Raw genomic sequence first — 23,660 nt, 5'->3', positions numbered from 1 at the left:
GCTTTGGACATTGATAAGGGATGGACAAATTATTCATTCATTATTCATTATTGTATTGTATTGTATTAAAATATTTTACCTTTTCTACTTTAAAAGCATTCAGAATGGCTTAGACCTAATCTTCTATGCAATTTTTTAAAAAAAATCTGTATACAAGTTCATATATAAATGCATATTTTAAATGCATTTTGCGTTACATAGTACTAAAAGTATTTCATACTAAGTTTTAAGAATATTTCATCCCAAAGTACACATTTCAAAATGTGGTGTCCCCCCCCCCCGCAAAAAATGCATATTCCTATAATTCTTTGGATTTCTTTAAAACCAACTACATTACAAAATTCAGAGAAATGTAAAATGCAAAGAATTAGCCATATTCAGACCTAATATTAGCCCCACAAGCTTTGGATTGGATTGGATCATACCACAACAAAGGCCAAATTATAATCCTGAATATTCACAATCCTGCTATCCAACAGATTTATAGATTATTTAACAAAGTGAAGTCTCTAAAATGCCTTTAGAAGCCACTATCTTTTTTTTTTTTTTTTATAATTTTTATTGAAGAAATTTTTAACAAAGTAAAAACCATAAAAGAAAATAAATATACTTTATTTTATCTTTATATCAATAAATAAATAAATTTGAGAAAAAATAAATAGTGAAACAAGGAAAAGGAAAGGAAAAGAAAGTTTATAAAGAAGTGGCTTCAGTCTTCTTGACAGCAGTTATAAATACTTTTATATTTTGCCCTCTCTCTCTAAAGTTAATCATAATTTCCTTCTTTCCATAAGCTACCCTTTCTGATCTTCGAACCCATAAATCACAGGTTCAATTTTCTCTTTTTTCAGGAAAAAAGTCCATAAGGAGTTCCTTTAGGGCCAATATCAATAGCTCTCATTGATTAGGCCATCTGTATTTTCTGGGACCCGTAAATCACTCATTGTGGGGCAAAATAATGAGGAGGAGGAGACATCAGCCTTGCATATGAAAAGCGGCATCCTTGGTGAATTGTTCTTTGACATCAGAATAGCAGTAAAACTAACATGTTCCTGTTGGCTGTTCTGAAACTGATCCACATATTCCTTTCATTTTGAAGCAGGAGACCCACCAAAACTGTAGTGTGACTCCAAAATTGAGTTAGTAAAAATTAAAAAGAAAGAAAACCCTAGCCATCCCCACATGTGTTACAGGGGGCCCCACATTTTACATCAGCACCCCAACATTGCTTCATTCGGTGTACAGACAGAAAAATACCTAGTGTAGTGTATGCTCAGACTAAATATTTTTAAATGAATGGGATTGCCAAAGTCTGAAGCAGTGTTATTCCCACTGATTCTATTTCCACTGATATATAGAGCATAGGTTGCTTCCGATGCGTTAGTGCAACATTTCTCAACCTTTGGACCCTGGAGGAACCCTTGAAATATTTTTCAGGCCCCTGCACATTCAGGCTCAAATGTAGGCCAGAAGTTATGAAATTATTTTATTTGTTTCATGTGTAGGCCTGTAGATATGCATTAACAGTGTTCTTAAACTGAAAATAAAGAATGGAAGCCTGAATTTGAAATATTTTTTAAATAAATTGTGATCTCCCAGGGAACCCCTAGTGACCTCTTGACAAACCCTGCATTAGTGAATAATTCTGTCCTATTGGGTGGAGTAAGTCAAACACATCCAAAGCAAGAAGATGTTCAGAGAACCTGGAGTTCATTTAGTTTGGCCTTCCCCAACCTGCTGTCTTCAGGGTGCTTGGGACAACCAATTCTTTCAAGCCTAACCCCAAGGCCAGTGATGAGGGAAGATGTGAATAGGAGTGGAGACTAAATCCAACAGAGACACCACCCAAGTTTCTCTCTATTTTGGAGTGACTGAGATAATGAATGTGTCCCTACTTACTCTTTGCATTTTGAAAGGTTCTTCTCTTGCAAATGGAGGCCTGAATCTTCCTAGCACTGTGAAACGGAAGCTGGAGGGGGAAAAGGATTACGTCTTCGATAAGAGACTCAGGTACAGCGTGCGTCAGAATGAAAGCAACTGTCGGTTTAGAGACATTGTTGTACGCAAAGAAGATGGATTCACGCACATCCTCCTATCCAGTCAGACCTCAGATAACAATGCACTGACTCCAGAGGTACGCAGGTGAACTTCAAAAAAAAGAGAAAACATCCTGAACAGTGAGAGATGATCAATAGCCATAAAAGTATCCCTCTGTTTATCATTTATCCCCTAATGAGATAACGCCCTTGAATTCCATTTCTAATTTTACTTTGAATGCTTACAAAATTTTGAAGGGAAAACTAGAACTGGGGCCGCAGATTTGAAATATCTTCATAACTTTGTATTTGTCAGTTTTTACTTGTATTATTTTACTTCTCTGGTCACATTCATATGTTGATCTGAATTCATCTCCCGGTATCAAATTCTTGAGGTTTCTTGTATCTTAGAATTTTTTGAGCTTGCTTTCTTTTTCAAGGGTGCAATCAATCTGAAGGACATAAATATTTGAGAGATTAGCTGGGAGACAGAAAAAGTCATCTCTTACAATTACAAATTGGACTTGTGGTGGTTGAAAGCATGGGTGCCTGTGGGGTATTATGCAATTAATTTTTTTTTTAATCTGTTCAATCATGTCCAATTCTCAGAGACTGCCTGGACAAGTCCCTGCAGTTTTCCTGGCAAGGTTTTTCAGAAGTGGTTTGCCTTTGCCTCCTTCCTAGGGCTGAGAGAGAGTGACTGGCCCAAGGTCACCCAGCTGGCTTTGTGCCTAAGGAGGGACTAGAACTCACGGTCTCCCAGTTTCTAGCCTGGTACCTTAACCACTACACAAAACTGGCTCTCTATGCAATTAATACAAATTACATAATTTGCATGATGATATCATGACATGCATGACATCCCTGTGGTTTCTACTGGATGTCTCTGCTGGAAAAGAGGTACCGTCAGTCAATATAAATAATATTGAGATACGGTGGTAACTCATCTGATCTGAAATAAGGCAGTTCCTGTGCATGCCTCTTTCTGACTACATTTGCAGGTGTGCACGATACAGTGTGTGAAATGAAATGATGGTCATGTTTAGGGAAAGCTTGGTGGATTGCTTTTCTGATCATTAAAACAGGCATATGTGACCAGAAGCTGAAGAGGCATTTAAAAAAAAAAAAGGAAGAGAGGTATTCCAATATTTTCACTGGGACTACCAGCAAAGCAAAGCAGCTGTGCAGAGACACAGAAAGATTTCCAAACATGCTCATCAGCCTCACAAAAGACCCTCAGAAGTGAAGCTCTTCATTTGGGCTAAGGCACATTGCTGAAAACCACTTTCAAACATTTGCCACAGCCCTAGTTATGAAAGATCAAAGCACCCTTGTGTCCTTAAATTTGCTTCTCCTGATTTGGGTTGCTATAGCTGATGTCTTTGATGTTAGGAAACATCTCAAAAGTGGATATGAAATATATATACATTTGAAATGCAGACAGTTTTGAGGGACTCTTGTTGGAAGCAAAGACTCTGTGATCAAGACCATGATGGCAGTCACTGACTCTCTTTTGAAAAAAGCCAAGGAAAATCTCTAGGATTCGTGTCAAAGAACTGGACTATCTTTGTTTCTCTGCAGATCATGAAAGAGGTCCGGAGAGCCCTGTGCAATGCATCTGCTGATGATAGTAAGCTGCTACTCCTCAGTGCTGTAGGCAGCGTGTTTTGTAGTGGCTTGGACTATTCCTACCTAATTGGAAGGTTATCCAGCGACCGGAGAAAAGAAAGCACCAGGATCGCTGAGGCTATAAGGTAGATTTTGTGTATTGTAATCCTCCAGCCTATGAGAGAAGAGATGGTTTTGTTTTATATTAATGTGTGAAGTAGGTTGGTTAGACCAAACAAAAGGGACGTTGATATTTAGGTTGTGTTGATTTACACACAAAATAAAGTGTATTTGCTCAGCATGCTAAGCTGGGTTGATGAGATGTCCATTTTCATGGCCTGCACAATTCTTTGAATGAAAACCTGATCAAACAAGGTGGGCTTGCCTAGCATATTAACCAACCCACACTCCCACCACTCTCTCTCACACACAATGACACTATCCTAGGTGAAAAATAACCCAATTATGTATGTTGTGATAATGGAGCAGCTGTTTCTTTAACTAACCCAGTAAGCATGCTGTAGCTTACCAGTGTATGCTTAAACATGGAGATAAATCATGAATTAGAGTGCATCAATACATTAGATCATGCTCGAATTTTTGGTAACACCATCTTCAGGATCTTGCCACAAAACACGTACAAAAGAGGGAGCTTGTGTCATAAGACCATGATGCTGTTTACTTCATGCCCTCCCTTGCCCCCTGCAGACCCTGGCTGTGGGGATTGTCAACATCAGATTGATTGACATGTCAGCTTCTACAACATGGATTTACGCAAAGAATCAATAGCCACCCCTATGTTCACAGAGGAATGGACACAATTTTATTAAATGATTTGGGTTGCAATCCTATAGAGAACAAGTGGCCAGTCCATGGCTCTGCTTTTTTCAGTTCAGAAAATTTATGGGCAAATTCATTGGTTCAATGACAGTTTGGGAAGGCACAATTCAACTTGTCAATTTAGACATTAAGATGGGTTGTTAAACCTACAGGAGGCTGAATGCAACTATTTGGGGAGGGGAGAACTAACCCGGAATTTTAAAAAAGTAAAAAATGCTGGCACCAGACCTGCCTCTTATAGTCTCTAAAGGCTGAAAACTTATTTTTAAAGTATGGACCTGGGCTATCCTTTCATTTTCTTTCTTTTTTGCTTGCAATAACTTTTAATACTTTATTATATATATTATAAAGAATATAAGAAATAAGTAACACAGAAAAGAAATCAGGCACAGATGCCAAAGTACAGGTAGATAAACAACAAATCTGAAATATCATAATACTATTATATTCCAATGCATCCTTAGAAAATTATAATATTACAATTCATGTCCATTTTCTAGTCACAATCTGCATGTTTCCATTGAACTTTAAACTAAAGAACACTTAGATAAGGTTGTTCAAATCATTAAGGGAAATGGTAAGTACTGTAGTAAATAATTCATTCTACTAATACTATAAATTTTACAACAAGTTAAAATAGGAACTCTAGATACTAAATTTTGAATGCAGCACAGTTCCTTGTATGAGATTGTAATCCAGGAAGGGTTTCCAATTCAAATTAAATTCTGTGTCAGATTTACTTTTTAAAAGCAAAGGTTAATCCTTGGCTTTTTGTTGGTCTACATATAATTCATTACTTGTCTGTGCCAAACATTTGATATCTTACTTTCATAAATACTGGAATCATTGGAAAAATAAAGTTTAGTGTTGGTAGAATATTCATTTTGGCACTGGGATTCTCCTTAACCAAGACGGTTTTTTCCATCTAGAATTGTCTCTTGATATATAGCTTCCAACTTGGTGAATAATCTTTTTAAAAAAAAAAAAACTTTTTTGTCATGTTGCTTTTCATCCTGTCAAATTCCATACCAACATTTGAATTTTTTCTTGATTAATTCAGTAGACCAAACTCTATATTCCATCAATGATACTAAAGATTCCCTGGGCTGAGTAATTGTGAGCACAGTATCATCAGAAAATAATTACAGCTTATGTACTTGTGTAGTTGATTTAACTCCTGAAATTCTATTTTCTTGATGTATTCAAATTGCCCATAGTTGTAATGCTAATCAAAATGAAGAAGGGACAGTGCTGTCTTGTTCCTTTTAGTATAGTACATTGCTGCAAGGAAAGGCCATTCCTTATTGACTTTTTATTTTTTATTAAGTACTCTGTATTGATGTCAAAAAAATTAGAGCCATAACCCATTTTCCTCAGAACTGCAAACATGAAAGGTCATTCCAAATTGTCAAAGGCTTTTTCAGCATCAAGGAAAATCAAAGCCATTTTGTTCTTTTGTTCATCTTGTCAATAACATTTAAGATATGTCTGATATTATTTCTCTTATCTTTCTTCAGAACAAAACATCTGGTCAGAATGTATCATATCAATTAGGAAGCCATTTTGTCTCTTTGCAAGTATTGCCATAAAAAATTGGTACTCCACATTCAGTAAGGAGATAGGTCTGTAAGCTTCAGGATAAGTTGAATCCTTTTATTCTTTATAAATCAAAGAAATAAAAGTTTCTTTCCATGCCAGAGGAAGTTCTTCATGTACCTGGATTTCATTCATTGCTTTGGTTAAAGGTTTGGTCAGAATTTCTTAGAAAGTTTTATAGTAAATTGCAGAGATATCATCAGGCCCTGGAACTCTGTTCAATTTCAATTGTTCAACTGTTTCTTCAATATCATCTTCTGTTACAGGTAGATAAGAACCTCTTTTTGTTGGTCTGTAAATTTTTTAAATATTTAAATAAATCCGTTTAAATATTCTTTGATTTTCTTTCTGAATCAGATTGGCTATCCATTTCTGGCAATTCTTCAATTACTCTTTAGAAAACTTCTGTAGGCTGGACCTACAGAGATGAAACTCTGAGAAGTAGAGGGGAAGTAGAACCAGAGTTTAAACTCTGTGACCTCCAAGCACTGCAAATGGCATCCTGTTGATTAAATGGAGAGTGTCTGAATTCTCCTAGCTCTGGTTTGGTTATCCATCCTCACTTTGGGTCCTACAGTGTTGCCTAATGACTACTTTAGTAGTGTGTTGAGAGAGGCATGACTCCTGCTCCCCATTCTTGAATTCTTTGTCAGACAGGAGTTAGTCTGTCCCAAGAAGATTTCTAACTAGTCCCCTTGAGACCGGTAGCCCTGAGAAACCAGATTACCTTTGCTGAATAAAGGAGAAACACAGAACCTATGGTTCTGTAGCCTTAGCTCCCCTTTACTACCCGCCCTAAAGCCCACCTTTGACCTCTGTGCAAGAAGTTACATGATCAAAACTGTACCATAACCCTTAAAATAAATTTAATATAGTTTTCTTTAATCAAGCCCCTCCCCTACATCCTGCAAAATACCAAAAAAGAAATCATGGTCAGATCATGTCCGTTGACCTTTCCACTGCAGGACCTGTTACAAAATAAAGGAATGGGTCCACATAACACACCAATACCTAGATATAAAAAACACAATATCTTTCACCCAAGAGAAGTCCAAACCTAAAATCAGAGTCAAAGTGATAGCTCATGGATGCCATACACTTAATTTTTAAAAGCAGTTCTCCCTGACCTGCTACCTTCCAAATGTAGTTACGTACAGTACTTCATTTTTGCATTGTTTTAATTGTCTTTCATTGTAAACCACCCAGAGTCCCTCCTTGAGAGGAGATGGGCAGTGATAAATTTGGTAAATAAAATAAATATAGATTTGGAAGGCAGCAAGTCAAGGAAAACCAGGAATTACTAGAATTCCAAGCCAACATACAGTAGCTTGGGGCTCTGAGACTTATAGTTCAATATATCTTAAGAACACCAGTCTGGAGAAAACTAAAGCAATCTTTCTCTTAACTTATTTTTTGAATTCTGTTAGCATTTTCCCATGGTTTGACTCCATCACATTTCTGTTATATTACCTAGACTTATAAAGGCAACATTTGGAGATTTTTCTTCTTAGGGAAATGGCTTCATTTACATGCAAATAGACTCTCAAAGTTAAAATATTGCCTTCTTCTCGTACATGTCATATTATGTTTAAATCTAACCTACATAATGTGAAAGACAGTTTTCAGGTGCAAGCCATCCCCGTCGGACTGATCCCAAACTGCTGCCAGTTGTGGTCATGTAATCATGGTTCATTTATACCAATTATGTTGATACCAAATAGCAATATATTTTCATTTGGGAAGGCACAGTACAGTGCTGAAACACAAGCTTTATATGCAGAAGATTCCAGGTTCAGACCAGAAGTATCACCCAGTACAAGAGAAACTCCCATTTAGAAATCTTGGACAGCAACCAACATTGAACTCAATGGGCCAGTGACTTAATTAGGTATAAAGCAGCTTCATCTCTTCCTGGAAGTTTTATTTTGAGCTGTGCCAGAAGTTAGTTCTCTAGTTCTAGTTCAGAAGTCTGTGATTTTATAAACCCAGAATCACCTAAGAGATTCCTTCCAATACTCGTCTGGTTTTTATTTATTTGTTTGCTTGTTTGCACCTTGGTGTGCAGAACATCTGCAGGCTGGAAACTGCATGAGGTTATCGGACACTGTGTAGGGATCTGAAAGGTAGGAGAAAGTAGATAATAGTCACGTCCAAAATACACCTAAATTTCCTGGAAACCCCCCCCCCCCTTCTCCTGTCTTTGACAGTTTTAGAAACAGTAAGTTGAACTTTCTCACACTTAGCAAAACTGGGCAGTGGTTGAAAGGGCTGCTCAGCTAAGAGAACTCAAAGCCACATAAAAAGCTTTGTGGAGTCCCAGCTTGCTCCAGGCCTGAAGTTGCTCATCCATGTCTTAAATGCAACGGATGAACAGAATTAAAATATGTTTAAATGATTAATGTGTTTTATATATAGTAATTTTATAATAAGTCACAGTTAAAAAGATAAAAACTAATACAAGCTAAAAGAAATAAAAGAAAAAAGAGAAAGTGCATAAATGAAAAAAGAGAAGAAGAGAAAGGAAAGAAAAAATAAGAATATAGTAAGGAAAAAGAAAAGAAATATATAAAGAAATGACTTCGCCCTTCATCACGTGTATAAACAATTTTAGTAACTTATCACCTTCTCTTAAAATAGATCATTTGTTAATTATCTCTTCTTCCCATATCCCATCTCTTGTCTATAAACAATCCTTAAAGCTTTGTTATTTCAGTCCTGATGTCAGCAAAAGTCCATTAAGGGTTACCAGAGATAACAACATGTCTATTTTAACCTTGATCAAATAAACCAACTTTATATTCCTTCCTTTTACTTTTAACGATCTTGATCGTTAATCCCTTCAAGTAATGTCCTAGAACTTGATTTCTTTTCATTTTTTTTCTTTGCCCCTTCTCACAAAATTCTTCAAAACTTTAACAAGTCTCTTTTGTAAATCCAATATAGGAAAATTATCCAGGTAACTTTCTTAGTTTATTATTTGTATATCCCTTTTAATTATTAAGACATCAGCCAGTGTCTTTTCTATGTCCAGTGTAGCATCTTTTTCCATATCATTCTCATACCCTGTCATTTTTAAATCCACTTTCAGATCAGTCTCAATCTTCTCAGGTAAAAGTTGTTCCTCTTTCATACAGTAACATGTTTGGAACACAGTCTATCTATAGAGGCAGACACTCTTAAAATTAACTTCTGGGTCTATTGTTCAGAAATATCCTTCAGTGTGTCCAATGTTAAAAATATTTTGCTTCATTCTATATGAGTAAGTCAAATTCAAGTGTTCTTCTCCTTTAATTGTAATCTTTAGTTCCTTCTGGTTCCCTCTAGTGTCCAACCTTCAAAGTCTCATCCTATCATTTTTTTAAAGAGAATTCAAAACAAAAGCATTTTCACATCAAAAGGATTCTTATAATTAATTTCAAAATCTTACTTCAAATCCATCTGGACCCTTAGTCCATTTATAACTCCAAAATCAAAGTTCTAATCACCCTCTTGCTTTTATTCCAAAAGAAAAAAAAATTAAGTCCTTAAACGTATATTTAAAACTTATTTCAGTAAGGATTGAAGGAAACCTACCCGGTGCTCTAAAATTTATCTTTCCTAAGGTTCCTAATAGCTGAAAAGCAGTTAATAAGCAATTTTCAAAAGTGATTAGAAAGGAAGTATGCAAACTTAGTGTCCTTTCAAAGGCGCTGGATGTGATTTGAGCAAGATGGCTATCTCCCAAGGCTCTAAATCCACTGGAGATCACTGTCTTGCAGGCTCCACACAAGAAGCAACTGTATGGAGCACTTGCAGGCAATCTCAAGTCCTCTCCTTGTTGGGAAAGGAATTACGAAGAGCCAGTCTACTCACCGGCTCTTTATTCAGCTGCGGTTGTCGGCTCCACTTTTAGATTAATGTTTTGGTATAGGAAGTAACATAGGGACATGGTGGCGCTGTGGGTTAAACCGCTCAGCTGCTGAGCTTGCCGATCGGAAGGTCGGCGGTTCGAATCCGCGTGACGGGGTGAGCTCCCGTTGCTAGTCCCAGCTCCTGCCAACCTAGCAGTTCAAAAACATGCAATGTGAGTAGATTAATAGGTACCACTTCAGCGGGCAGGTAACGGTGTTCCGTGTAGTCATGCCCATGGAAGTGTCTTCGGACAAACGCCGGCTCTTCGGCTTTGAAAACGGAGATGAGCACCGCCCCTTAGAGTCGGACACGACTGGACTTCATGTCAAGGGAAACCTTTACCTTTACTATAGGAAGTAACATATAAAGAGGGAGGGAGGGAGAGAAAGAGATAAGAAAGAATCATCTTAAAACTCAACATATCAAGCAGTAAACCTTTGGGAGGGATGAGACTTACAGCTGAACCATTTCTTTAGTGGCATGAATATCAGTTATTCATACTGCAAAGCCACCAAGAAGTACATTGCATTTTGAAAGACATCAACCATGGCTATGGAACCTCCCACTAATAGTAAGACAACAATCCAAGGCAAGATGGAGTTACTACAGTTTTGGTGGCACAGCCATGTTCAGAACTGTTCTCTTTCTGCTTACCATATGCTGTGAGGAAAAAAGTGGGATGAGAATCTTTGATTGGCTTTTGGAGAAATATGTGAAGAGCTTGACTCTATGGAGTCCTGCCTGATGTGGTGAAGAAAGTTCTCATGAACCTTACAGGGCAAGCAATTGTAGTTCATGGTGACTTTCATCCATCTCTTCCTTTTTAGGGATTTTGTGAAAGCCTTTATTCAGTTTAAGAAGCCCATTGTGGTTGCCATCAATGGCCCTGCTCTAGGCTTGGGGGCTTCAATCTTACCGCTGTGTGACATTGTTTGGGCAAGTGAAAAGGCCTGGTTCCAAACGCCCTATGCAACCATTCGGCTCACGCCTGCTGGCTGTTCATCGTACACATTTCCACAGATATTGGGCGTTGCTCTGGTAAGACTGCTTTCTTTCGGATTTCTATGGTCCCACTTCAGTTAAATAGATTGACACCTGAGGGGCTCTTCTGCATGTGCTCTGCTACTCCAGACATTTCCTTTCTGACCTTATGGATGAATATTGCACCAAAGAAATGAACTTAAATTCAGAGAAGGACTTCTCTTTGTACCAGTCCCTCCCCAGTCATTTCCCCTCTGGATTTCTGATTTTTATGTACAAAGCAAATATCGATGGCTGCAAGTTGTTTGCTACTGAAAAGCAGTTGAAGCAGTTGTTTGCAAACATAATTATCTGAAATGTGCAGGCTTGAGCCTGTTTAATGGTCAAGAGGCAACTTTCTGTCTGAAGCTCCTGTTTCTGAGTAGCTCTCCAGGCCGAATGAGGTTTAAAAATCAAGTAAGAATGGAAGAGACAGATCCTTGGTGACCCACCCACAATCACAGACAAAACAGACACTTAGAGTATTTCATCTGATTCATTCCTCCCAGTGTGTGTGGTGTGAGACCTTATTTTTCTGTTTATCCTAAATTTGCAACTGCCACTGAATAGGTCCCTGCGTGTTTTGTGCAAATGTGTGTCCACTGTCATCTCGTGTTTGCTCTTCGCTGATGAGAAGAACAGGCTGTCCTGTTGGAATTTTTTTATATTTCCTTATCAGGTTCGTTTCTGAGCCGGGACCAAAGACACAGGCAACTGCAATTCACCCAAGAGCAAAAGCGATGGCACCAAGCTGTTAGGTGGGTGCCGCACAGGACCCCTTTCTTAAAGCACATTATATACATTCCATTCAACTCCTCCTTCAGAATACCACCCCTTATTCAGTTACCCATAATCCACCTTAACCTTATTCCATATTAGGAGTTTCCTTCCTTCCCTCTACCTTCCTTCCCCATATAAGGGACTTATAAGGGACCCTCTTCCTTCCCCATATAAGGGACTTCCTTCCATCCTTGCTAGGGTGCCTTGACCGTTATTAAACAATGCCTTTCCTCTGGAGAAGCTATCCTTGGAATGTACACCTTATCTTGTTTCTATGGGCACAGCTATCTATCAAGGCCTGCTAGAAAGGAAGGGTAAGAAAGTCAACAAAATTCTTCTAGGAAACACAACACAGCTTCAGGGCCATAATACAAGTGCAAAGGTCTCTAATATATGAACACTACATATGAAATATATGAAAATGAAATATATTGATATTTAGTTCTATATACTGTATGTAAAATCTTCTATCAGTCCTACTCAGATATATTTGATCCTTGCAGGCCAATGAGATGCTGTTTTGTGGAAGAAAGCTGACAGCGCAAGAGGCCTGCAGCAGAGGACTTGTCTCCCAAGTCTTTTGGCCGACCACATTTGGGCAGGAAGTGATGCTGAGAGTAAAAGAAATGGCATCCTGCAGTGCGGTGGTAAGAAGAATATGAGATTTTTTGGAGAACTTTGGAGAGTTTATGTCACACACTTCTAACCTCATCTCTTTCAGAAACTCGCTTAGAAGGAACTTCAGACAAAGCACTGCCTCTCGTGTCTCTTATTTGCTTACTTATTAAATTTATAGGCTGCCCAACTCCATCCTGACTATAGCGTAAAACAGAATTTCTCAACCTCTTGACCCTGGAGGAACCCTTAAAATAATTTTTGAAGTAAATCATGATCTCCCAGGAAACCACTAGTGACCTCTCGCAGAACCCTAGGGTGCTACAGAACCCTGGTTGAGAAATCCTAGTTTAAAACATGAGATAATTAAAAATGGAATTCAGAGTCCTTACAGAGCAAATGTCTGGAAATTGAATGCCAACACCACCAGAAGAAACATCCCATAAGAAGTCCCCTACCCTCTCTAGCCCAAAAGCTGGGGGGTGAAATTGCTGGTCTATTTTATACAGTTGATGTCCTCAAGGGATTAGGGCTGGCTGGGGAATTCTGACAGTTGAAGTCCATGCATCTTACAAGTTGTCAAGGTTGAGAAACACTGAATTAAGGGACAAAACAAACTAGGGATCACCAGTGCTTACCCAGTCTTTTTCATGAAAGAGGATGGGTGATCCTAGGCCCTTTTGATGGCTCTTTTGATGCCTTCTGGAGCCTGTTCCAGCCATAGTTTGTTTGTTTGTTTGTTTGTTTGTTTGTTTGTTTGTTTGTTTGTTTGTTTATTGGACTTCTTGGCCATCCAACTTGTGTGCAACAACTCTGGGTGGTATACAATAATAAAAATAGCATATCATTAAAAATACAATGTACATATAAGTATAAATATATTATATATATATATATATATATATATATATATATATATATATATATATATATATATATAAATATAAAATCTATGACACAGCTTCATGAATAAATAAAAAAGTTGAGATAAAAAATGCAGACGACTACAATGTTAGCCCTAAAATACAGTAGGCTTGATGTAGGTTACCTGCTTAATAAGTAAAGGAATGGAAACTTCCTCCTGAAACTCCCATACAAAAGCCAGAGGGGGAACCACCCCCCCAAAAAATCCTGATCTTGTCCAGAGGTATGACATATTCTTCCCCATTGCCTACCTGCTATAATCTCCCCAGTTCCAAAAACTCTTAAGGACAGGGGTGCCTGGCTTCAAAAAGATTGCCCAAGTCAGAATGTTGAACTCCTGGATTAGTGTTCAATCCTCAAATAATTTTTCACACATTATGCAAGTCCTGAGTTTTCCCTCTGTGAGAGGTATGTAAGTAAGTTGGTAGAGAGGTATCTTTTCCTCCCCACCTTTGTATGAAAAACTGTAACTTTATTCCCTCTGTTTGGCAAAGACAGAGTAACTTCCCTTTTCACTTGAAAGAGCGGCAACAAGGCACCAGGGACTTTTAATTAAATGTATTGTAGATTATATCTCCTCCAAAATGTTTGGAAAAAAACACACAAAAGAAGCACATATTACAAAAGCGTTGTGCGTGTCTTGGATGAGCCGATAAGCATAGTGATCTGATAAGGACTCTGAACAAGTTCTGTGTTCTTCATTTCCCACTGTATCTCCTACACCTTCATTTCATCTTCTGTTTTTATAATGTGCAACATTAGAGTCCTCTAGGTCAAAAAAACTCATAAAAGGAATAGAGAAAATCACCACTGAAGCTAAGAATGCTTCCTGCTTACCCAATACTTTTTTTGAAAAAAAGTTAATTATATCCCTTTGTTCTACTATGGTAATAATGCAAAGCAGCTTTCAATTGTTAAACTAAGATCCAGCAGAATTAAAAAATAATGTAAACAAGGCATCTGTTAGAATAGGAAAAACAATACGAATATAAAACAGTATGAATGAATGAATGAATAACTTTATTGATTAGTCAATTGACCATATCAAAACATTAGTCACTGTAAGATATAAAATATAAAATAAAATACCATAAAACTGATAAAATACAGTAAGAGAAGATAAAATATACTATGGTAAGATAAAATACGATAAAATACAGTAGGGTAAAATAGAGATAAAATTGTAAGATAAAAATGCAAGATATAATAAAACAAGTAATAAAACACAGAAACAATGGGAGTTTAGATGAATTCATTACCTTTACATGCCACCCCAGTGTGTTCTATAAATTTTGTTCTCAGTTGGACAGCCCTAACTATAAACTTAACAGTAACAGGGCAAAAAGGGTGAAACTTCCAGCAGAAATAAAATTACATTTCTATATTAAAAGAAAAAAGTAAGTCACTTGTGGATGGATAGGCAAAAGCGAATACTGTATGAACTCAGATTTCCTGGTTTTCAGTTCAGTCTTGTGAACTATTATATTACTGTAGAATACAAAAACACCAAGGGAAGGGGTGTCTGTGGGAGGGGTTCAAAAAAGTCAAGATGAGGTCTACAATCAAAGACCTACCTCTTTTTTACGTGCATCTGACACACAATATGCATAAAAAAACAGCAATGCTTCAATGCTGTGGGCATCATCTTGATTTTTTTTTTTTACACTACCACTTCCCCCTGGACACCCCTGACAAATGATATATTTTATCAGAGTATCATTTTACGGAATCCATCCTTTAGAATGGATGAAATGAACAAATAGATCCTGGGGCTGCAATCTTTCCAAGCACATTTGGAATTTTGAATGCAGATTGTGGATGTTTACATCAAAGGGCTGCTCGGGTCATGAAGGGCAATCACAAGATGCCAGTTTAATAAGGGAGTGTCAGTCTTTGAGGAGGAGGTTTGATTCAAAGGCCATTTGGCTTGGGCTCCCAATCAAATCAGGTTTCCAAATCAGATCAGTAAGTGCAACCCTTTTTCTTTTTTTTTAAATCGTAAAGCATAGCAGTTTGATGTTCATGCTGCTTTTTTTTCCTTGCTGGGAAATCCTTGTGAGGTCCAGCAGCCAGATGTGTAGACTATTTAGCTGTGACAAGTCACGTTGCCTGGGGTGCACCACAAGGAGGCTAGGGTTTGGGGGGCCCTGTGCTTAGTCAGCTGCCCAAGAATTGAACTGACCAACTGCAAAGGAGTTGTCGGATGAAGCCAAGAGCCCAGAGGTCTCCTAACTCTAAACTTTTTTTCCCCCTAGAGAAGATTGGATTACAGTGCTATCCTTCTAATAGATTGCAGGTAGTCCTCAGCTTACAACCATTCATTTAGTGACTGTTCAAACTTATGACGGCGCTGGAAACAGTGACTTACAACCGGTCCTCACTCTTACGACTGTCGCAGCATCCTGTGGTCATGTGATCAAAATTCAGGTGCTTGGCAACTGGCATGTATTTATGACAGTTGCAGTACCCCAGGGTCAGGTGATAGCCATTTGCAACCTTCTGACAAGCAAATTCAATGGGGGAAGCCAGATTCACGTAATGACCACGTGATTTGCTTAATGACTATATGATTATCTTAACAGCCGCAGCCAAAAAGATCATGAAATCGGGCACAGTCATGTGATGCCTCGTTTAACAATCTCATTGCTTAGCGACCGAAGTTCCAGTGCCAATTGTGGTAGTAAGTTGAGGGCTACTTGTAATAAATTCCACTGCTGCAACAGGATTGCAATTTCTTTCTCCTAGGTTTTAGAAGAATCGAAATGCCTGGTTCGGAGTTTCCTAAAATCTGGCCTTGAAGACGTGAATGAGAAAGAATGTCAGATGTTAAAGCAGCTCTGGAGTTCTTCCAAAGGACTAGATTCATTATTCAGCTATCTACAGGACAAGATCTATGAAGTTTGAAACTGTTATATGACTTGAAAGGAAAAGGGGGAAGAATGTTCTGGGACAAAGGAGATTTCAGGTGTCTCCGGGTTTGAGATAAATAATACGAAAGCCAAAACCCAGATCCAGCAAATCCTCCAGGGGACTTTGTGATGGCATATCTAACACATCTGAGGTTGCACCAGTTTCCTTGTGAATTCAGCAACTCTTCTGAGCACGATTGGTTTTTCTTTGTCGAAGGAAGGGCAGATGTTTTAACCCAGCCTTTGGCAAGAGTTGCATCTGAACACACACGTGGCTGAGAGAAACATACAAACATCCAGAAGCACTAGTGGTAACCCTTTAAGGCACACCACCAATCTCACTTCTTTTGTCTTCTTTATTATTATTATTATTAATATTAATATTAACTAACTTATTCTTGCTACTGTAAGCAACTTGTCACGGCATCAGTCCAAATGACTCGGTTTAGAACTCAGGCCTAAATCATATTTACCTGGCTGGCCTGCTTTGAGAAGATGACAATACTTTTTGTCTGTTGGAACATTAACAACAGAACACATTGTATATGGGGGGGGGGGATATAATTTATCATGGATGATGGCTGAAAGAAAATAATGTTGCAAAAAAATCTTACCTGGATTCCTCCCCCCTTTTGGGTGAATTTATTTAATTAATTTATTTGTGTTTGTGTGTGTCTGTGAGTATGGGGGGAGATATATATATATATATATATACATATATATACATATATATATATATATATATATATATAGTTAGTTGTTGGCTTCGTTATTAATTATCATTGTATTAGATGGGATAGGTTTTGCACATGTGTACGATCTCCCTGATTGTCTTTAAACAGAGCTGCGCTATGTGAGCAAAGACATAGCAAAGACAAAAGGAAGTGAATCAGATAATGTCATGGACTATTGGGGGCATTTAAAAAAGGAAGAACTCTGTGATTCATATTCAGGAATTGTCCTCAGAGGTGGACATTGTGTTTGAACCTTCCTTAAGGAAAAACAACAGAGTGCCGAAACTGTGAGTGTAACACAAATCTTCTTGAGAACTTGAGGAATAGGGCAGGGTGTACCATTTTTTTTTAATAACAAATGTTTACTATTTTTTCTAATCAGCTGAACAGTAATAACTCAATTGCACCGACATAGGGTACCAACAGAGCATGACGAATTCTGCTTGCTATAGAGCATAAAGGCTACCCATCCTCCCAAGAAGTGGTATAATACTCTTAAGGACACCTTTCAAAAGCTGCTAGAAAAGGTTCTTGTGTTCCTTTTATTTTCCAGCAAATGATAGCTCTCCGTTCCATTAGAAAAAAAATGCAGAAAGACAGAGCTTTCTTTTGGAGTACTCTGCGCTCCTTTGCTCTTAGAACCTGACTCCAATACTTCCTGGAAGCACGGCAGAGATTTTAACACCTTCCACCGTCTGTGAAGTCCCTGGAAAAGTAATGGAAGAACAGTGTTCTTTTCAAGTTGGCAAGGTCCGGTCAAGGTGCATTAGGAGGAGAACATTTACATGCATGGGCTGCTTTATGGGATGGCTGCCCACCTTCTGGCTATGAAGATTGCAGAAAAAAAGAGGGAACAGAAAGTCAAATATCTCTAGGTTTAAGTTCATTTCATGAATTGTGGCTTCCATGAGTTTTCTGAACTTTTTGTTTGTTTTTCATTTCTCTTTCTTTTTTTCCTCTGTAGTTGTTTCCATTTAAGTTCAATTTCTTATTAGGTGTTAGAGCTTCCAAATGGGATATTGAATTCCTGGGGATGGGAGAGACTTCCTCTGTTTAGTTTGATTTTTTAAATGCATTTCATTTAGCAGAACTCCCTCTGGTCAGGAAGTCTCTACAGAATTCTTACAAATCAGTGCACAGTCTGGCTTCAAGCATCACTTTGAGGAAACCATGTTCTTACCAGAATGCATTGGACATATCAACTAGGATTTTCAGGCAAGGGGAATGGAGAATGTTTCTCTTCTTCTCCGCTACGGATGGCGAAGAATCTCAATAAATTCATAAATCATTTGCTACTGGAGTCCGGCTGTTCTGGACTCAGGACTAAAATCCTTGAAGTATATAATACCAAGCAAATGGAAATCATGGAAACAAAATTCATAGCAAAACATTCATTTATTGAAATAATATTTTTATAATTTTCAAAATGTGGTACAGCCCCTCTTCCAGAAACACATTTTCATGAACTCGCAGGAAGACTTTCCAGCCCTGAAATGTGCTTTGAGCGGATGGAATTCTTGGGATCCTAAACTTCTGGATTTCCAAATATACCTGATTTTGAAACTTTAATATTTTTTTCAAGGTATTCTTATTTTTACATTTTCCTGGCCAATAAGGAGTTGAAACAGGCTGAATATAATTCCTTCATAAAATTCTAAATCTTACTTTTTAAAAAAAAGCATCAATATGATTATTCTAATTTCAGGGGTTTAAGGTCAGTGATTATTTTAAAAAGGAAAAAAAAAGCTTCCTCATCTAGTTTTATCTTTCCAGCATCACTTGAGTATTTAGCTATATAGGTGTGCTGTATATACTGGGTTGAATATCTTTATTAATATTCACAGTATTTAATAAAATGCAAATTTGCTGTTAAGTATGTTATATTATTTCATGTAAATGTTTTTGTACAAATCTTTAAAGATTGCCCAGTTTTTGCATTTGTAGATATGAAAAAATAAGCAATTCATTTTTCTCTGTTTGTCTTGCATGTGTGTGTGGGTGTATGTGTGTGTGGGTATCTATATGTGTGTGGGTGTGGATGTATGTATACACACACATACATATTGCTGTACATAAAATGTGTTAGTTGGGTGCCCTTCTGTTTCAATGAATAAGCTTGCTGATTTTAATACAGTATATATTTTCAAAAAAATATAAACTTTTTATATTTCCGTGGTAGATTAGGGTAAGCGTTTTAGGCAATCTTTTTACACTATGGTTAACTCTTCTTTTAATCTCTAGTATTCTGGGATTGATGCCAATTGTTTTTCACTTAGAATAATACATTGTTTTACTGTTATTAATATATGCAGGCAGGTTTTTGGTTTCCTTCCTTCCTTTCTTCCAGCCTTGAAAGAAATGAATTTGTAGATTTGCTGCATTTGTGAATAAGCCTTACCACTAGTTTAAAACAAAGATTGTTAACTGCCTAAGGAAAATGAACAGTCAACTCTTTGGGGTGGCAGACTATCAAGGATTATAACATCCTTCCATAATCTGAGAACTCCAGGAGTTGTAGGCCCAATGCATCTGGAGGAGATGGGGTTGCAGAAGGTTGGGTTAGAAGATCAGATCCTGCCATGCAGACATGAAGCAAGTGGGGACAATTCATATTGAAAGCTTTCTACCCCAAAACTGACCCCTCTTCCAAGCATAATTTTTCTGCGCTTCAGGTTCTGGACTTGGATCCACCTGTAGAAAACTTGAAGAGGGGTGGTTTGAGGGAGGAAAATAATGTTAAATGGATTTAATCTCCATTACTTGTGATGACCTTTTAAGAAACCCCCTTTCCTCCAACAGCTGCATTCAGACAGTTGGCAAACTTAGAATGCAGGGCCTTAATTTTTTTCTAGTGAAAAGGAGAATACGGGTTGTACTGGTTGTATGTACATGTGTTCTTTTCAAACATAGTCAGGCTCTTTAGCATGGGCTTTGTTCTATAGTCAGGGATGGGAGCCTCCAGCCCATGGGTCTAATCTGGCCCACCTAACCAACCCTAATCAAGCTCAGGTTCTTTGGGTGGCTCAATCTATGAAAGTCAAACCTGGTTGAAGCCAACTCTCTCTAGGAGGCCCTAAAGTTTACATAAGAGATGTAGAGACAATCTGAATTGTGCATTTAAATGCTCCACATCCTGGATGTATTATCTCTGTTTACCCTATTAACAATATGTTTTGAAGCCATACTTAATATCTTTGCCACTATTTCAAACATGGACAAAGAAAGTCCTTCATGTAATTCACCGACATTTTCAAACAGGATTTGGGCTTCTAGGGAATAATACATGTAAATATAAAGCTTCCATTAAAAACAATAAGGACCAAAGAATTCCATTTTCCCAATCATGCCTTTGGTTGTCACGTCCTGTTCAACATGCATTTTGTATCATTTTTTAATTCATTTTAGAGAAAGAAAAAGGGGCAAGGTAGCCAGAGTAAGTCTATCTGGTGAAAAAACAATGGAAAAAGGAAAATGAAAAATAGTTATAAGTGATGAGGTGTCTATTGGTAAGGCTTATTACCAAACTCTGAAGATAAAGCAGGTAACCAAAAAAAGAGAAAAGAATTAAAATATAGATGTTTTCAGATATGGCCCATAAATTATTTTGTTGTCTGAATGTCATGTTTCCAATATTTGTGAAGATGGAGACTGCACAGTATGACCAATATGAGGGTATGGGGCACCCCTTGACCACAGTGTTGTAAATATTTCAGAAATTAGTTAAGTACTGAGGGATGCATATCTTCTGATATATCTGATATAGTGACTGTGTAGATCAAATTGTACACAACTTATTTGTCAATGGTCTTGTAAACTAGTGTATCAACACATTTTTCTGGGTGCCTTAGAAGTTGTATTTTTCATGTGTGTTAATATGCAGTATTTATACATTGTGAGAAGCTGCTTTGAATAAAAACATTGAAACTTCCGTTTGGTGCCTTTAGTGAATGGGGCTATGGCAGACTGTGTCAAGATGGGTGAAGTTTTTGCACAACATCCCACTAGAGTGTTCCCAGAACTGTTCCCAGATTTCAAATAGCTTGACTAGGGGTGGGTAACATTTTTAGACCAAGAACTTCAGTTTCTCTTCAGAGAATCTGCCAAAAGTCACACCTATTTTGAAAAAGATCAAGACTACCACATCTGGGATGCAAACATCTGGACAATTGTTAGATGGGAGCAATGAGTACAGAGGTGTCCACACATGTGGGTCAAAAATTGCAAGATTTAGCTGCAACAACACAATTACAGCTCCATTAATTTTTTATGTGCTTCAGTCTCAGGCCTGCCATCTTCTGATACCCCCCCCCACAGTGTATGCCCCTGTATGAATATTTTTTATGTGCCAGAAAAGGATTATATGTCTTCTTCATTTGCAGCAATTGAAAATAGTTACAGCTACATATTTAATGGAGGAAGAAGACTGGTTTCCATATATGATTTAGCCATAATATATTTGGTTGGATCCTGGAAACTGCTGTCTGTGCTTTAGTGTTATGTGTAAACCCAAGTATTATGCATGAACTATGGTTTAAAAAACCATGGCTCACCAGATACGTGCACTCAATTCTCCAGCCAGCCTAGTGCTGGAAAAGTTGAGTTCTGCTTCTGCCACAGATTAATTTGGCGGCTTTTTGGAGCTGAACTGTAGCTTTAGATTCCACATGCAGCCTCTGACATACCTTTTCAAAAGGGCCTTTTTAGAATTTTTTTTTTTTAAAAAATAGGGCTAGCATAGATATTTAGATATTGTCACGTCTTTGTAATTTTAGATGTTATTATACTTATATCATTTTAGTGTTTATCTTTTAATTTAAATATAGACTGCACCCTGGACCTCACTCATAGATGTTTTATAAATCTATTTTAACTTTGTCTTAAATTTTATTTCACATTATCTATTAAGACAGATTTATATATATTCACTAAGCACTGTGCTTGTACTGGTCTACGACCGTAATAAATAAATGGATTGATATAAGAGGAAGGGAAGGGAAACACTATTGGACTCTCAAGACTGATATCCACCCTTCAAGATACGCCAGGTCAAAAAACAGGCACCACAAGAAATACTAGAAATTTCCGTTACTGAAAAGCTGTAATAACAGAATCTTGAAAGCCTGACAGAGTTTCCCCTTCCCTCCCTCTTATAACAAAGACAAACTTGAATTTCTTTCTCACACTTTCCTGGTTTCCTGAAAAAACTCCTGTTTTACTAACAGTCTCAGCATACCTTCTCCAAGGTCATCTCCATACTCCTGTAGACTTACAGGGCCATCACAACAAAACTAATGATGTTACAGTCCAATGGAATGTATGGATCCAGCTGCTGGAAGTTGATTTTGAAGAGATGCGTAGGATTTTGCTCTAAAGCTGTTCCACAATGTACACATGTGTGAGAAGTGGTTTGATGGCACATGAGACGGTAAGTAACTTCACAGCATAAATTTGGCAAACCAGCAATAAGTTTTTTCTTCAAACAGGTGAGAAATTCAAGCAAGCCGAGGTGTGACAGAATAGATAGAGATTCTGCCATTTCTTCTTCCTGTTTAAATTATTCAAAATTCTAGATAACAATAACAAAAATGAATAACAAAAGTCAGTTTTTAGTTTTTTTCTCTTTGCAGGGGTAGAGGAAATTAGACATTTCCTATGCTTTGGCAGATGTTTTATATTTCCTGAAATTATATTGTATTTTACATCAGCATGTAAAGGTATTACACACAAGTGGTTCTTTTTACAGGCTGCGATGACTTTTTTTCTAAAAAGAGTGTGAAAGATGCCAAAATGTAATTGAGCAGTTTAAACAGTACATTCATTTCTTGCTGTGCTCCAGACATATCAAAGTAAACTTTTTCCCCAGTCCTTCCTTTAGTGCCATTTATCATACAAAAGCAGAAGCTAAATTTACTTGAAAACCATTATAAATTGCTTTTCTTATACAATAATTCCACCAACAATTTATTGCTTTAAAGGCAGTAAGAATATGTTACATCCTGTCCAGTGAGGTCAGCTAGATTGGGCATGATCTGGGTCCTATCAATTAAACAATGTCATCTTGCAGGACCCAGGAAGTGTGTCTTCTCAGTGATGGTTCCTGCCCTCTGGGATGACATCCCCCCCAAAGATCCATATTATTCTCACCTTACTGATTTTTCACAAACTGTTAAAAACTTGTTTCTTCTTGCAAGCCTTGGGATATGGCAGTGGTCAAGTTCCTGGTTTTTTTTATTTTTTTGCATTTTTTTGCATTTTTTGGGTTATGGGGTTGGCCTTCTGGTCAGTGGTATCCCTTTTTAATATATGTGTTCTCTTTTAATTCTCTTTTAATTGTAGAGTTTGGCAGCCTCAAAACTGAATTAAATAAATGAATACATTGGTAGACTGTCATTGTAGACAACATTAGCTAGCTAACTGATTACTGCATTTAGGGGCTACAGCTTCCCAAATATAAGCCCCACTGAAGAAGATACAATAAATGAGTTGAGATCCTCTAGAGGTTTGGTGCATGATTCAGCTGTTCTATACATTGTGAGACAGGCACTGCACCTGCAAATCTACTAGATTTAATGTTGGTTCTTTAGTAAAACATCAGAATGAAGAAAGTTGAGTTGAGTTGAGTGACTGAACAGTCTTATTTCCCATCCAACAGAGGAATGTGGAAGAGGATCTGGTCTTGGGGAAAAGTTTGATAGGAGAAATATGAA

At 37.5% G+C, this 23,660-nt stretch overlaps 1 protein-coding gene across 1 annotated transcript in view; it reads left to right on the top strand.

Moving 5' to 3' along the window:
- The window catches only part of CDYL2 (chromodomain Y like 2), a 78,979-nt gene extending 58,098 nt beyond the window's left edge, over nt 1-20,881 (top strand). Inside the window, exons 3-7 of the mRNA XM_063312741.1 lie at nt 1,917-2,134; nt 3,618-3,790; nt 10,799-11,009; nt 12,275-12,418; nt 16,056-20,881. Of these exons, the coding sequence (XP_063168811.1) occupies nt 1,917-2,134; nt 3,618-3,790; nt 10,799-11,009; nt 12,275-12,418; nt 16,056-16,214 (905 nt within the window). The 3' untranslated portion in view covers nt 16,215-20,881. The remainder of the gene's footprint in view (nt 1-1,916; nt 2,135-3,617; nt 3,791-10,798; nt 11,010-12,274; nt 12,419-16,055) is intronic.
- Nucleotides 20,882-23,660: the final 2,779 nt, after the last annotated feature.

Source organism: Candoia aspera, chromosome 11, assembly GCF_035149785.1.
Source record: "Candoia aspera isolate rCanAsp1 chromosome 11, rCanAsp1.hap2, whole genome shotgun sequence".
NCBI lineage: Eukaryota > Metazoa > Chordata > Lepidosauria > Squamata > Boidae > Candoia > Candoia aspera.
The sequence above is the reverse complement of the archived record's forward strand: the minus strand, read 5'-3'. Positions and strand labels throughout refer to the sequence as shown.